Raw genomic sequence first — 16,001 nt, 5'->3', positions numbered from 1 at the left:
TAAATACGGAAGAGAATCCTGGTTCTCTACCAAAGAGGGTCTAATAAGGCCATGAATTGCAACTGTAGTACAATTTTTGTCTTGTGCTCACCTAACTAAGAATTGGTCACTAAACCATGAAAGCTTGCTTACCAAAGGAGGTAGATGTCCTAACTTGACTTTTCCAGGTTTGTCATCTATGACTCTACACCTCCCATACCCCCACTAAAACTACGGCATCTCTTCTGCGAGTTCATTTACCTACAGCACTAAAGCACCCTAAGTACATTAGAACACGGGTCCCATTTCGCCATTTTCAGCTATCTCAGAGTTAGTTTACATTATATTCTTGTCATTTCAATGCATGGCTACCCACAGAAACCCCTTCTCGGGTCAACTAAGAAAACCTCAATGCACCATTGGCAGAGTTGTTACTAATTTTGATAGGCATGTTAGTTTTCATTTTTCTATATTCAGAAGATAAATCATGTGTGTTCCACGGTGACCTGAAATTTCCCCAGAAATTTTCAGAAGAAGAAAAAAGGAATCTCTCCAGCATAAGCAAGCAGCCGAACGGTGCCTAATGTAACATATATATATACATGTATGTGTATGTATACATATGTATGCATGTCAGCATTTTATACTCCAGCTAACCCCATTCCCACCCCAGCTGTTTCAGGATGACAAAGTATCCACAGGAAAAGAGAATCCTGATACATCCATATTCCAGAAGTATGTAAGCTACCATTCAGAAAGTAAAAGTCATAGACTGCTATTGAGAAATTAAGGAGCAAAAAAGAAATGTACTAGAAATCAGACAAAGATCTTCCCTTTCTCCCTCTTTTCCTGAACAAATTCAAAATAGTTTACTGAACCTATATTATTCTATATCACAGATTTTAATCTCTATCAGTTAAAAAAAAGGAAAGTGGCATTTTGTATCAGTGAAGAAATAACTCAATTACCCAATAAAAAGTACTGACACAATTTGTTCTTTCCCACTTTCTATGTTTCTTAAACAACAGATTAAAAATTTCAGCACAGAAAATAAAACAATAATACCACAAGAAAATACAGGGAATTTTTTTTTAACCTGGGATAGGGAGTCTTTCCTAAGCATGACAAAGAACCCTGAATATTTAAAGGAAAAGACAGACATAAATGTGTAACGAATAAAGAAAATATTAGTGACTTACAAAAGAAAGAGGTTTTCCCTAAATATATACCCAAAACAAATCTACAAACCAGTAGGAAAAAGGCAAATATCAAAGAAAAAAATTAGCAAGGGAGATAAATAGGCCATTCACAATAATAAGTTACCAATTAAGATGTGGAAAAAAGTGTTCCACATAATTAAGAACTGAAAATTTTTTTAAATCAAGATTTTTTCCTCCCAAGACGACTTATCCCACCCCACTCCTCCCCCTCCCGTCCATAAATAGGACTACCACCTCCCATTAACATCCTGCCTCAACCCTCCACGGAGAGCACATGTGTGGGGGGGGGTGCGAGAGAACAAGGGTCCTTCAATTACAGTCGCGTGTTCTTCTCAGAAGGAGACATCCTTATTACATCCACCTGAATGTCAGCTGTCTCCAGCCATACCACCTCTCCAAGAGACCATCAAGAGAAATTTCTCCTCCGTTTCAGCATCTGGAGTACATACTCCGCTTGTCAGATGCAATGTATTTTTACCCTTTTGTATTTCTGCACTTTAAAAAGTTCCCTTCCTTGTATCAAAAATGAACAGTCCTTTTGAAGAATTAATTGACTCAGTAGATTAACTTCCCTATAAGGAAAGCTAAAACTTTTGCTTAAGGTAAATGACCAAATTAAAATAGAGCCTACTATAGAAGGGAATCTCTCACACCGCTAAAAATACTCACAAACTGCCTTTTTGCTAACAGGGGCAGAAATTTTTTTTTAATTTTTCTTTCTCTCTCCTCCTCCCGCTACCTCTCTTTTAGGGAGAGAGAGGAAATTTTCAAAACAGTAGCAGATTTCATGATAAAGATTTCCAAAGCCAACAGACAACAAAAGCCCAAAGATTACTGAAGCCAGTTGGGTTTTGTTTTTTTTTATAACACACAAAAGTAGAACTGTGCATGTGTGCATAAATACACTAAGTGCATCTCATTGTGAGAAGACATCCTTTTAAAAAACTGAAATAAAGAATATAATACTGGATTTTTTAATGAACAGATTTGAATGTGAATTTTTTTCAAAATCTATTCTTAAACTTTTCTCCCAAATATTTTTTAAAAGTCAGTGATTTCTTTTTACAACATTTCCATTCTAACAATTTCAGGTTCAAAGTACTAGGTGAATCACCAATGGTTTTCTGATTTTGTAGTACTGCAACTCCTCTCAGCCAACCATCTGTCACCTTTAAAGTTCTATCATTAAGTCCCCCAAAGGGTAACATCACTGATGAAATCTAATTTCCCTCTATGCAATTAAGATATCCAACTGTTCCATCAGAAGCCCCTCCTTATATCTGTCACAGTGATATGCAACCTCCCAAAAGCACTGATTAGAAGGAAATGAAACTCGAAACACCTTGAAGTCACAGAGAAACCACGAAATGTGTGACATACACTCCATTTTTTTTTAAAGATTTTTTATTTATTTTATCAGAGAGAGAGAGGGAGAGAGAGCGAGCACAGGCAGACAGAATGGCAGGCAGAGGCAGAGGGAGAAGCAGACTCCCTGCCGAGCAAGGAGCCTGATGTGGGACTAGATCCCAGGACGCTGGGATCTTGACCTGAGCCGAAGGCAGCTGCTGAACCAACTGAGCCACCCAGGCGTCCCTACACTCCATTTTTTTAAACTTTCATTTTGAATATGAAATATAAAGAGGATCCAAGGCAAGTTTTTAAGTTCACAATGTAATGAAAAAAAAGAGCAATGGACAGATAATCCAAATCATGAGTGCTATTCTTAATTCTGAGAGTAACTTGATCAATGATCTTAGACCAGATACTTAACCTCTATGGGCTTCCTTTCCTCATCTATAAAGATACAGATGTTAGGACCTCTGTGGGACCCTTAATTCCATCATTAATCAAATTAACAATACAAAAATTCATTTTCTTTAAGTGCTTCTTCTCCTGAGACTCTAGGCACAAGGAGATGGGCACACAGCTCATCAAGAACTAAAACGAACTAGTAAGTTTTGCACATCTGAATACCTCAAATATAGAGTTACCATTATAGTAAACTTGGAAAACTGAATTATGAAAGGATCTTGCTTTATGCATCAACTTAGGAAAAAACTCTAACTTTAAAAAGCATGTATTTCTTTAAATTTCTCTCTAGCAAGGCTGGCAGAGAGAGAGTGAATCAAACGTCCCCTACACTGTCATTAGTCTGAATCTACACCAAAAAAGTGATCTACTCTGGTTGCCAACCTCAGGCTATCTTGCACACATGAGAGCCAAGTCCATTCTTTTCTCCCTAAGAAAATGCAGGGGATTGGACTCTTTTAAACCCATAGATGGGTCTTACAGAACTTAAAACAACTACAACTTTAGTCTCTCTAATGGGAAGGAATGGTTCTCCAGTGGAGCCCCAGAATATTAAGAGGGGAAATTGATCTTAGACTTATTCCACTCCAAGCTCATCACTTTACTGACAGGAAAGAAAAGCCCAGGATAGGTTAAAATGAATGCCCAACGTCGTGCCAAGTTTCCCAGCTTTCAGACTAATTTCCTTAAACTACACACCACTTTTTCTTAGTGTGAGATAAAACCACGTAATTTTTCCCCAAAGGTTATTCTGAAAAAACAAAACAAACAAACATACAAAACACCAACCAAGGTTACTCCCACCTGACCCCAGGACACATCAGCGAAACTTAAAAACCATAAGGTAGCACCCACCAGGACTAAGACACAACCAGACAAGCTCTCAAAATACATGGATGGGAATAAAGACAGAATTCTTTAGGAATAAATTTCTCATAAATGACAAGGTAAAAAAATAAACTGTTTCTATGCATAAAATTTCACTCTTTGAACCATGTGTCAGGAGTGAACTGACTGTAAAATCCAGATAATTATTGAATAGGCAAGGGAAACAAGTAGAAATCATACTTTCACTGTATTTAAAACCATGCCTCATACCTGAAAAGAAAGCCCAAATATTCTAACATATAGGCAGATATATGACAAGAGTCATTCTCTAACTTATTTTCACCAGATGTAGGAGTCAGTAGAAATAGACAGCAACAAATACAAAACTCTTCCACCTTGAAAAAAATGCAGAAAAAAAAAGCTGAAAAGAAAAATCAACCAAATTCAAATCCTGTCAAACCTCAAATTTCTAATTAGATTTTTTTCACTCCTTATTAAAATGGTCTAAAACAAAATTATTTCAAATTTTGTTCAGTCTTCAACTGAATGCTTTCACATAACTGGAAATGAGACTAATTTAATTTTAGCAAGCTTCATTTGGGAAAGTATATGCCAAAAATTCTGAATTTGTTTTGTCTTTTGCTAATATATTGACATTTACAAACTTATAAAGTGTGTTCAACCTACAAATAGACTTTTCCACTCCTCTCCTAATAGAACCTCTAGGTTCCAAACTCAGAAGAGCTCCTGGACTTGTACCTGAACAAGACACTTTATCATGATACACATTTTACAATGTATGAAAGCAAGAGATGTAAAAATACAACAGGGAAACAATTATTTCAGCAAGAACTTGGTGTTCTGGGAAGGTTATGCTTTGTTTCATTAAACAGACTAAAAGGTATCCCAGGCATCTATTACATACAAAGTACGTAACAAAACCACTCCACCTCTAAATCCAAGTGCAGTGACACGGCAGTAATGCGCGAGCTGTCACCATGCTTGACTCAAAGCTACACCAAGCAACCTGGAAGAGCTGCTATTTCACAGTTAACCAAATATTCCAATGTCTTTTAATCAAAATATCATTAAGATCTACTCTTTTCAGATCCCTGAGTTTCAAATTTGTCAAAATCTCTCAAAGCCTAGAGTTGAAGTTTCACACAAATCACACAAACCAAAACACAACCAGTCACACAGACTTACTAGGTTATAAATACCTAATATGCCTAAAGAATCCACAGGGCCAATTTTTTTTTTTTTTTTGCCTTAATTATCCTACCTTTAGAAAACCAAAGATAAGTATAAAAGAAAGGGCTTGCCCTAGAAGCACAGGGACAGGAGGCCAGATTCAAAACCCCTCATTACCAGTGTTACACCAGATGCTTGGGATTAAAGAGGGGGAGTGGGTTTTAGAAGTGGGAATTTTTTTTTTAAGGCTTCACTTTCCCAGATATTTTGATAACTTCTTTCTCTTTTTCAAAATGTCAGGCATCTTTTTTAAAGGAAACACTTTTCTACTGAGTGGCTTTAGGATCTCCTGACTCCCACAGTACAATTAAACCCTTCTCCTGTCCAGATATACTGAACTGTGTTCAACCCTGGCACATAACAAAATCATTAAATCTAAGATGCCTCATTTGACAGATGTCTCATTAAATTCATCTCCAAGCTGAGGTGAAAAAAAGAAGGGGAAAAACACCTGTTAACTCTAAGAAAACTTTAGAACTGCTCTCTCCAAATCCACAGACACCTCCGATCACATGCAACAGAAGACATTAACAGTATGTGGCACATCTAAAATCTCCTGCCCTGGGAGAAATGCCTGTGTGTATATGTGTGTTTAACACATCCCTGGGGACCCAAACAGGATGGAAGGCTGAAGAATCAGGGCATACACCACCAGCTGCTTAACAAAATTCCACAAATTCAACTCAACAAATGTTTAAACTAAAATGCCAAGTATTACACTAGGCTTGGATCATAAAGAGTGTCAGTGAAAGTTATGTTACCAATAAATCAAATTCAGGGCTAAAGAGAATAAGTAACAACAGAAACACTTTACACTTTAACAAATATTGATGACCTTTGGATAATCAATCATTTAAGGTGGTGTTTTTAACAATCGTATAGCAACAAAAAGATACAACTTTACAACCTAACTTACACATTTCCTCTCCCTGCAATTACTTCACTGAGCACAAAAGACACACACTGTAGAAACAACTATGAAATTCAGGGAGAGGCGCTTACTCTCTAGCTTTCTATAATATATGAATTATAAAAAATAACTGTAACAAGAGCATAGTAACACCAGCAAAACAGTATCACGGAAGTAACAACAATTCTATTTTAAAATAAAAGATGTAAGCAAGACTTTTCTGATGTAACTCTTCAACACTTTACAAGTAAGGCTATGTTTTAAAGGAACTGAACTGCCACACCTCCACCCTGAAAAGTTATCCACTTTTCAGATGAAGTGTTAATTCGCTTTACCCAAGGAAGATTTACAGTTTAACAAATGAGGCATGGTTAAATAAAAAAAATAGTCATTAAGTAAACTTCATTTCCTAACAACTTGAATGCAAGCCTGACTATTGCAACCAGAATATTTACAACACTTCAGTACTCTTTCTGTATTGCCTATTTGCCAGGCTTGTTACTTGAGGTTTTTAAAGGCAGCATGATTTTAAAAAGGGGGGGGGGGGGGCATCAACATTTCACAAGGAATACCACTTTGGACTGGAGGATAATATCACCTCATTACCAACAAAAATAACGTATTTTCTGAATGCTTCTAACCAAGTGAAAAAAATCAAGTGTAAATGAAATTCAGCATCGATTCATGGAAAGTGATATGAATTGCAAAACAGAACATCCCAGCTCTCTATTCTCAGCTCTGCCAAGGACTGAAAAACCACAAGCAAGAGGCAAACCTCTCTGTGCATGTTTCTCCATCTGAAAAGAGGACTGACACGTCTCCTCCCTAATAATGTTTTTGAAAGGACGAATAAGACAATTGATGTGAAAGCCCTTTAAAATGTTTGAAGATAATAAAACCCAACATATTAATAGATGTTCTCAAACCCCAGTTATGATGGAAAAGACAGCATGCACTTTCTATCAAAAACAACAAATTTAAAATGTACATACAAAACAACAAAAATAAAGTTAAACCCTTTGTTCTTAAAATTGAAAGGACTGTTGAAGCACACATTGGTGTCACATGCTCATAGCACGTTACTCAATACTGTGTAATTATAGTAATAAGAGCCTGCTGGTCAATATTGCAGCTTAATGCTGAACCACCCCTTCTCGGTTTCCATGTAGGAAACCACGTAAGGTTTGATCATTCCCAACAGAGAAAAAGAGAAGAAATATGAGAGGGGTTACGAGATCATTCTCCTAAGCAATCCCAAGAACTCAAATAAAAATATCTTGTCCAAGATTCATTGGACACAGTGGGTGTGCTCTCCATTCTCTCAACATCCTTTCCCACTATTGCAATTTGAACTGAATTAGCTAGACCACGAAATCTAAAGGTGGTGCAAGTCAAAAAATATGTAGTTTAAGACTGCCCTTGGTCAATGACTCAGACTCCCCAGGGAGTCCAAAACACAAAGCTCATTCATCTTTTGAAGTCCATTAGTTACATCGAGCAACATAAATTTTTAAATTTTTTAACATAAAATTACTCTCTTCCAATTAGAATTTAAGATGGTTCATTTTAAAAGGAAATTAAATGTTAATGTACTTAAAATACTTAAAACCAGTCATTTCATATAAAGCCACTTAAATTTTGTCATATTTTAAATCAGCTAAAAGAATGCTTGAAAGATACAATAACAATTTTTTTACAATAACAATTTTCAAACTAAGTTTTCATTAACAACTCTGTAATTAGATAGCACCTTTCATCCAACACCTTATAGTTCATTAAAGACTTTCAATTTACTTTACCCAAATAAGTATTTAAATATTCAAAGGCTGCAAATACCTTTCAAAGACTTTTAATAATAACTTGAGTCAAGTTATAAATACTGAAAGTCCACTGAAAGGTGACCTTCAAAAAAGAATGAAAGTTCTCTGCTGGACAAGAACTTCTCAAAAAAAAAAAAAAAAAAAAAAAAGGAGCTGACTAGATAACTAGACAGCAGATAATGAGCTCAATTTAAATGCAGTAAGGTATTCAAATGGCTTCAAAGGCAACTTCCTAATCTATCCTTAACTCCAACTACACATTTAAACAAAAAGAGGTGCAGCAAGAAATTTAAGACTAAGCTATACGTAAAATCATAAAAACAAATGTGGCACACAATACCCTCTTAAAGGGTGTCCTCTAAAACAAACCTTAACTCTCTTTTTCCCAAGGAAAAGAATTACTACCAAAATGTAACACTCCCGTTGGGTGCCCTACATTCCCCTGCAAAGGGAATTTCTAGGAATCTCCTCCAGCCAGGTACAAACCTTCACTTTGTGAAATCCTGACAGTGTTCCTGTAACATGTAAGACCACCTCAGGAAAAGGCCCTTTTGTTCATCAAAAACTAAACTCTCTTGCAAAAGTTCAAGTGGATTCACTACATGCTGAATTTTGTTCTATGGCAAATGAATATCAACAGACATTTTGTATATTACCTTGGGTTTAAAATAGGCTCAACTCTGTAGAGAAACAAAAATAAACAACTAGCCATCTCTGTAACAATCAAGCATCTTCCTTCTAGGACACCTATACAATGGCTTCACATTCAAGAATAGGTTGGATACTGTGTGTGACATCCCCATTTTATTAGTTATTTTTATAAGTGTATACACAAAGGCGTGTATGTATTTACACTGTGCATACAGAGATGAAGCAAATAAGTCCAGAAAAAAATAACTACAGCTTTTACAAAAGCAAAACTTAAGAGTAAAATGATCACACCAGAAATTTAAGATTCAACCGGGTAGAAAATCTATCACTTTTTATTGCTAAGCTTTAAACACACAGACACACACACACACACACACACACACACACAAATGCACTGTACATCACTCACTTAGAATATTTAGACACACTTGAAGAGACAGGGAATCAAAGATTTAAATTCCCATGACTAGGACACCCAAAACCTTTCCCAGGGACATTTATTGTAATCAACGTGTGGAAAACAAGAAAAGCAGAGCCCTTTCTACATAAAATGTGTTCAATACTGTTTACTTTACATATCCTTTGCTTTATATATATACTTCACTCAATTTAACTGGTTTGGCTCTAAGAGCATTTAGCATTCTCACATTAACATTCTCATTCCAAGTGTGATTACCATTTAATACTTTTGCAAAATAACAATATTTTACAAAATACATGAGCTCCAGGAGGAAAAGATATAGATGTTGCTCCTACAACTTAAGAACAAAAACAAAAAACACTGATTATCTAGGTCATAACTTTTAAAGCATGATATTATCTTTAGATACTGAAAATGCTATTGTATGATGATATAGGTTTCTTTATAAGGCAAAAATCCATCAGAAATCCACCTGAATTATTAAAAAACTTCAATGAAGCTTAACATCTCACCAGGAATGCTACTGTATTTCAATGTGGGAGTAAAGATTTCTTCATTCAAACTGACTAAGCTGCCACTAAGACACAAGTTGACCCAAAAACATTAAATTAGAAATAATGGCAACAGATTAATAAAGTTACAAGTATGATTATTTTTCAACCAGCACCTACAAACTAGAAGAGTAAAGCTGAGGAAAATTTAACTCTCCTAATTTAATTTGGTTATGCTAACTTTATTTAAATAAAATTTATTATCACTAAGAACTTAATTGTTTAAACCAGAGGAGGAAAAAGATGCAAACAAATAGAAAGCTCCAATATAATAACCAGGATCCATAGCTCCCTAATTTAGCACCCACTAAGTGTCTAATAAAGAGAAAAACATTAGTCACTCCGAGTCAAGAATTACATCTAATACACCAATCACATCTCAAAAAGCCGGGGGGGGGGGGGACAGAAGAATTAAAGTTTTCATCTAGAACCGACAAAAAGAATTAGGAGGATTTTAGATTCCATCTCAAGAGACTGTGACCACTTCCAAGTCTTACTGTGATCTCCACTGCAGGTCACACTGCAATGGCCAGACCGGGTTATCGAGGCTGGAAGTAAGAAATGAGAAAAAAAAAAAACTAGGCAGCATCACTTTTGTTGCAAGAATCAAACTTGCAGGTGAAACTGAAGTAAAGCAAAAAAGCTCTGGAGGAAAAAAAAATCCCTAAGAAGGGTCCCATCTGTTAGGGAGGGCTCAGTGGGCAGACGAGTTTGACAGAGAGCTGAACGAGCGCCCCAGGTGACAAGAAAGAAGCTCCTGGGGACCACACAGGAATGACCAACTGTGGACGAGTAAACAAAGAGTGACCTGGAGCTTGTCTGTCGGTCATTTCCCTCGATGTGTACGAGATCCTTTACCTGAAATCCCAGACTGCCTCAAACCCAACAAGCCCTCGAGGGAGGCCTGAAGGAGTTCCCTCATTATTAAAAGTACTACTGCCTCTCTCAGAAGTATCTGCTACCTGTAATTCCTGGTGGCTGTGCCACCTCTTCCGACGGCGCTTCCCCACCTCCATGTCCCCAAGATTGACAGCAACTCGCCGATTTTACAATTGCTCCACTTAGGATGGCACAGAGGGCAGGCGAAAGCTGTAAAGAACAAAGACTCCCGAGGGCGTGCATGCCCCCTTGGTCCGGACAGACGGCCGAATGCACCCATTCCTCCCGACCTGCAAGTGTTTACACGCCACGCGTCACCGTACAGGTGAATTCCTTACCTGCATAGAAGCGGATGAGGCAGCCAATCTCCGAGTCCATGCCTTCCTCCTGCACCCGCCACAACTCCCCAAATCCCAGCTGGAAGAGGTAGTCATTTTGGATCTGCAATGGCTTCTCGTCCGCCTCCAGGCGCCGGGTGGTCTCTCCGTGGAGCTGCACATACAGGGTGGGCGGCGGAGGCGCTTTCTCCGGGGCCGCCCCGTTCCCACCCGGGGTCGCCTGAGGGCGGCTAAGGGCCGCGGCTGCAGCCGCCTTTTCTTCCCGAGGCCGGTCGCGGACAGCCCCTCCCGGGCCGTCGACGCCCCTCGGGTCTTTCGGCTGCAGCGGAGGCGGGGAGGCCGTCGGGGAAGGCGGTCGGGTGCCCGCTCCGGGCCGAGCCGGCGCGGAGCGGCCGGGCAGGCGGGGCTGACCCGGAACCCCCGGCAGGCCCGGGGCCGGGTCAGCCTCGAGCTCCTCGGACGACGAAGAGGAGCCGCTGCCGCTGCTGTAGGGGTCCAGCCGGTCCGACACGCTCTCGGCGCTGGGGCTTAGGCTGAAGCTCTCGGTGTCGGAGGCCGGGCCGGCGGCTGCGCCGTCCAGGCGCTGCGGGGCGCCCGGCTCACCCGGGCTGGAGTCCGACGGCGCGGGGCTGGCGCGGGAGGCGCGGCGCGCCCACCCGTCCCGGCCGCCAGGCAGCTGCAGGTCCGCGGGAGGCGCGCGCGGCGGGCCCCCGACGGCAGCCAGCCCGCTCCTCCCGGGCGGCGGCCCCAAGTCCCGGGGTTCCGCAGGCGCGAGCCGGGGACCGACGTCGGGGGGCCGCTCCGTGCCGGCCGCGGGGCCCGGGCCCTTGCCCAGCACCTTGACCACGCCGCCGCCTTTGTGGCCCACCTGCAGGAGGCGGGCGGCCACCTCGCCGGCCGTGGTGTCCAGCGTGCAGAGCACCGGGCGCAGGTAGGTCGAGGCCAGGCGGTCGAAGACGTGCACGCAGCCGCGCTGGAGCTGGTGCCTCACCCAGTCCCGGTCCGACGGCTGCAGCTGCAGCATCTGCCGGTGCTTCAGGAGCAGCGTCTTCCTGTCCAGGCTCCGGGTGCACAGCGACGCCGAGGCCGAACAGGAGGTAGAGAGGCCGGCGGCGCCGGGGCAGTGCGAGGCGGCGGCGGCGGCTGAGGACGACGACGACGACGACGAGGAGGACGAGGACGAGGCGGCGGCGGCGGCGGCCGCGGACAGATTCCTTTTCAGCCGCCCTCTCCTCAGCAGGAGGGAGTTGGCGCCAATGCCGGCCCCGGGAGCCGGGGCAGCCCCGCCGGCGGTGGGCTGGGGCGCCCCGCGCCGCCGCCGGCGACCCGTGCCTCCCGCCCGGCCCGGCAGCGGCCCCGGCTGCGCCTGGCCGGCGGCCTCGTCCCGCGCCCCGCCGGTCGGGGCCGCCGGGGTCAGCGCGGGCTCCGGACTCCGGCCGCCCCCGGCCGCTGCCGCCAGAGCCGCCGCCGCCGCCAGAGCCGCCGCCGCCGGAGCCGGAGCTCGGTCCTCCCTGCTGGTCTCTGGGAGTCGCTGCGCCGTAGCCGCGGCGGCGGGCTCCATTGCAGTGGGGCTTCGCGCTTCCCCCCCAGCTCCGGAGGCAGCGGGAGCAGAGGGAGGCGGGGAGGCGAAGGTGGGAGACGGCGGCGGCGGCAGCGCGGGGAGAAGCCAATGGCGTTCGGCGCGGCCGTTCCAGGGGATTATGTGGCAATTCGGAGCATTCCGTCGGTGTCTCGGTGTTCCATCCCGCGCGCCCGCCCGGCCGGCCGCCACGGCCCCCCCAACATACACACGCCCTCCCCGCCCGGGTCGCGGGCTCGGGAGCGCAGACCCCGCCCGCCGCGGCGAATCAGCCGCGTAGCCCGGCTCATTGAATATTAATCACGCGCCTGGAGCGGGAAGGCGGGAGGCGGGCAGGGCGGGAGCTCCACGAGGGCCTCATGAATATGCATCACTAGTATGACGGCATTCCCGGGAGGAGTGGAGAGAGCCGGAGGACGGCGGGGAGGCAGGGCTTCAGGGTAAACAAACGTGATGCGTGCGTACGAGGGCGGGGCGGGGCTGGGGGCGGGGGAAGACAGGTCCCGGGAGGTTCCGCGCTGGCCTTGGGAGAGGGGCCGGCTAAGAAGAGAGAGGCGCGCGGTGCTTCTTGGGAGTTGTAGTTCTATTGCGGGAACAAACGTGCCGGAGGAAAACATGGCGAACCACAAGCCCCAGAGTTCCTTACCTTATGCCCCTCCTTGCTGCCAGCCGCTAGCTACGGGCAGTGGGTATTGTGCCCTCTGCTGTTAAACTGGGCATATTCTTGTTCATTAACTTGTGCCCAACCCGCCCATTCCCGCTCCCGACAAGGCTTTCGTTTTCCTTAATGATTTAAAGCGAGGGCTTTGAGGAACTCTCCTCGACGCGGTGTGAAGGTCCCGGTTCCGTGGTTCTCACCTCCACCCACTGAATGAGATGCAAGAACACACCCAGAGCGCCCCGGGATAACTGGCGGTGAAAGTGGCCAACCTCACTTTTCCCCCCGCTTTTTCCAGGCCAGGGAAGACAGTGACTGGAAATTGTAACTTGGGACAGTTGTTGAGAGCGCTTTTTGTTAATCGTACAACCCCGAGTCAATCCTCTCTGCAACTATGCGTGAGAAGGAAAAAGGCAAAGGGTTGGGGGTCTCGTTTTTTCCCAATGACCTTGAAGTTTGAAGTTTATTGGCAACGGAAGCAGCGGAAAGTACAAGAAATGTTGGACTGGAGACGTGGTGGGATAGGAGATTGGTCGTCTTGTGTATACTCTCTTATGTCTTACCTTTTTTTTTTTTTTCCTTCAACACTAAAAAAACAATTGGTTTTTGCTGCTACAATGTTTAGTTATGGTCTGAAAAGTTGCACTTTCTTATCACTTAAAACGATACTGTAAGCTACACTAGAATAGCTTGCTATTCAAAAGAATTTAGCAACTTTTTTAATTGTATTACCGTTCCCCCAGATCGTTTTATAAATCTGGATTTTCACATGTGAGATTCTGTCAACTTCTACTGTCAAAGGCCTGCCTTAACTTCAGTAAAGTGGCTAAATCTGGAAGGGGTGCCAAGGAGAGAGAGAGATGAGGCGTTCGTGGATGGTTCAATCAGTGGAACATGGGACTCTTGATCTGGGTTCATGAGTTCGAGTCCCACTTAAGAGTAAGAGATTCCTTAAAAATAAAAAATCTTTAAAAAAGGAAAAAAGAAAGATCAGCTAGAACTTGTCACTGAAATAAATTGATAAGGGCAAGAAAAGTCACACTTATCTTTATCCACACAATTCCGCTGAAGAGGAATGAAGGGTGCCGACACAATAAAAATAAATATTTCTCTTAATTCTTGAAATTCCTGAAAATGATTTTCTACATCTTTCTTTTGAAATCTTACCCCTTGGCCTCATGAAACTAATTTTTATTGCATTTCAATTCAATCAACAGCACAGAGTTCCATTTTTAAAATTAGGGAGAGTGCAAATTCTCCCAAGAGATAAGACAGTCACGTCAATTAATTTAACAAATAATCATAAACACATTATACAGCAGTCACTGTGGTAAGCAATTGAATAAATCAGACACTGTCCTTGCCTTCATAGAGCTTATAGGTTATAAAGAAAGACATTCAGCAAGTGAGAGGGATGCAGAAGGGGGGAAATACTAGGTGCCATGAGAAGAAACAAAAATAAAACAAGGGGAACTGACCTCCTCCAGGAAGTCAAACAGTAGAGACTAGCTTTGGATGAAATTTTCTGTAACTAGTAAAACTGGGTAGTTGCTGAAGGATCTGTCTCTGAAAGAAAGTAAAGAGGCAGAAAAGAGGTAATGATATTAAAGATAAATTTCAACTACACTAATCTGTATGTTGCCTTGAATAGCTCCTAACACAAACTCTTCATTCTAGAAAGGAAAAGAATGGTATTTTAATTGATCCTTTCTTAAACTAGATTAAAAAACAAAGAACATGTTAAACTTCAATCCTAAAATATGGACTGTTTAACCTCTTTATATTCATTAGTACCTTAGCTGATTTCCTACAAATGTGTTTAACTTTTGCTATTTAAGAAATATGGCTTATAGCTTATAGCTCCCTTCTAAAGGTATATATATTTTTTAAGATTTTATTTATTTATATGACAGAGATCACAAGTAGGCAGAAAGGCAGGCGGGGGTCGGGGGTGAGGTGGGGGGAAGCAGGCTCCCAGCTGAGCAGAGAGCCCAATGATCCCAGGACCCTGAGATCATGACCTGAGCCAAAGGCAAAGAGGCTTTAACCCACTGAGCCACCCAGGCACCCCTCGAGGTATATTTCTTTAGTTAATGTAAGAAACTCAGGGAAAGTTTGTTCTAATCATAAATAACATTGGCCTAATGTCCATTTGCATCCTAAGAAACTGTAGTGCTATACTTAAACTAGCTCTGGTTCCCATCATTCAGCTTTATACAATCATCCTCTCTCTGCCTTTTTATCCACTAGGAATTTTATTTACTCTTTGAAGGTATTTATAACCAAAACACCTCCTCCAAGGGGGAAAAAATGTAAAGAAATAACATACTCAGAAAATTTAGTATCCAAAATACTGGAGGTGGGAGGGGCTGGGAGTTCTTTTACACGACTGCCCAACTTGGTATGAGGAATCACTGAATTGGGAGGAGGGGGCCATAATGAGTACTGTTAATGTTAAAGTATCTCAGCATAAAGAGAAAAGGAAATACCTTCCAGCCTAAAAAACAAAACCAAATGAAAAATCCTGTGTTGGGGACAGGGTGGGGAGAAAAAATGTAGAATATAATTTCTACATAGATGAACTATTTCAGGCACAGTGTCCATAGTCTGGAAGATGCCATATTCCCTCGAACCCAGAATCACAACAGAGTTGAGGGAAGAGCAGAACAAGGGTGCCCAGTATGATCCACTCCCTGTTCCACCTCCAAAACTTCAATAGAGTTACTAAACATGGGGGTGAGGGAGAGGAATAATTTGTAAAGAATACAGTCCCCTTACCCCTAGATCAACTGGAACCTCACAGCTGAAATAAAAGACATCGATAAGGGCAATGAAACCTGTGCTTAGAACTTGCTAGTATCTGGAACATCACCCAGACGATCTGAGCCAACCCATACTATATCATTTCTCTGAGTAAGAAAAGGATTTCAGTAAAGGGCAAATGTTTTCCAGAACTCATGAAAGAGTAGCTTCTACTGAAAGTAGAGTGAGGAATAGGCCAGTATCCTGAAACCATGTAACTCATAAATGCCCCCTAACTTTTAAAGTGTTCCAAATGTACAATCCGACTAGCCACACTCTCCAAAGAATCACATCTTAAAATGCTA

General features: G+C 42.7%; 1 protein-coding gene across 1 annotated transcript in view; it reads right to left on the bottom strand.

Moving 5' to 3' along the window:
- PHLPP1 (PH domain and leucine rich repeat protein phosphatase 1) overlaps nt 1-12,517 on the bottom strand; it is a 205,779-nt gene extending 193,262 nt beyond the window's left edge. The window contains exon 1 of the mRNA XM_059409789.1: nt 10,658-12,517. Within this exon, the coding sequence (XP_059265772.1) occupies nt 10,658-12,218 (1,561 nt within the window). The 5' untranslated portion in view covers nt 12,219-12,517. The remainder of the gene's footprint in view (nt 1-10,657) is intronic.
- Between the last annotated feature and the right edge of the window lie 3,484 nt (nt 12,518-16,001).

Source organism: Mustela nigripes, chromosome 8 (assembly GCF_022355385.1).
Source record: "Mustela nigripes isolate SB6536 chromosome 8, MUSNIG.SB6536, whole genome shotgun sequence".
Classification (NCBI taxonomy): Eukaryota; Metazoa; Chordata; class Mammalia; order Carnivora; family Mustelidae; genus Mustela; species Mustela nigripes.
Note: the sequence above shows the minus strand (reverse complement) of the source record. Positions and strands in the feature narration are given on the sequence as shown.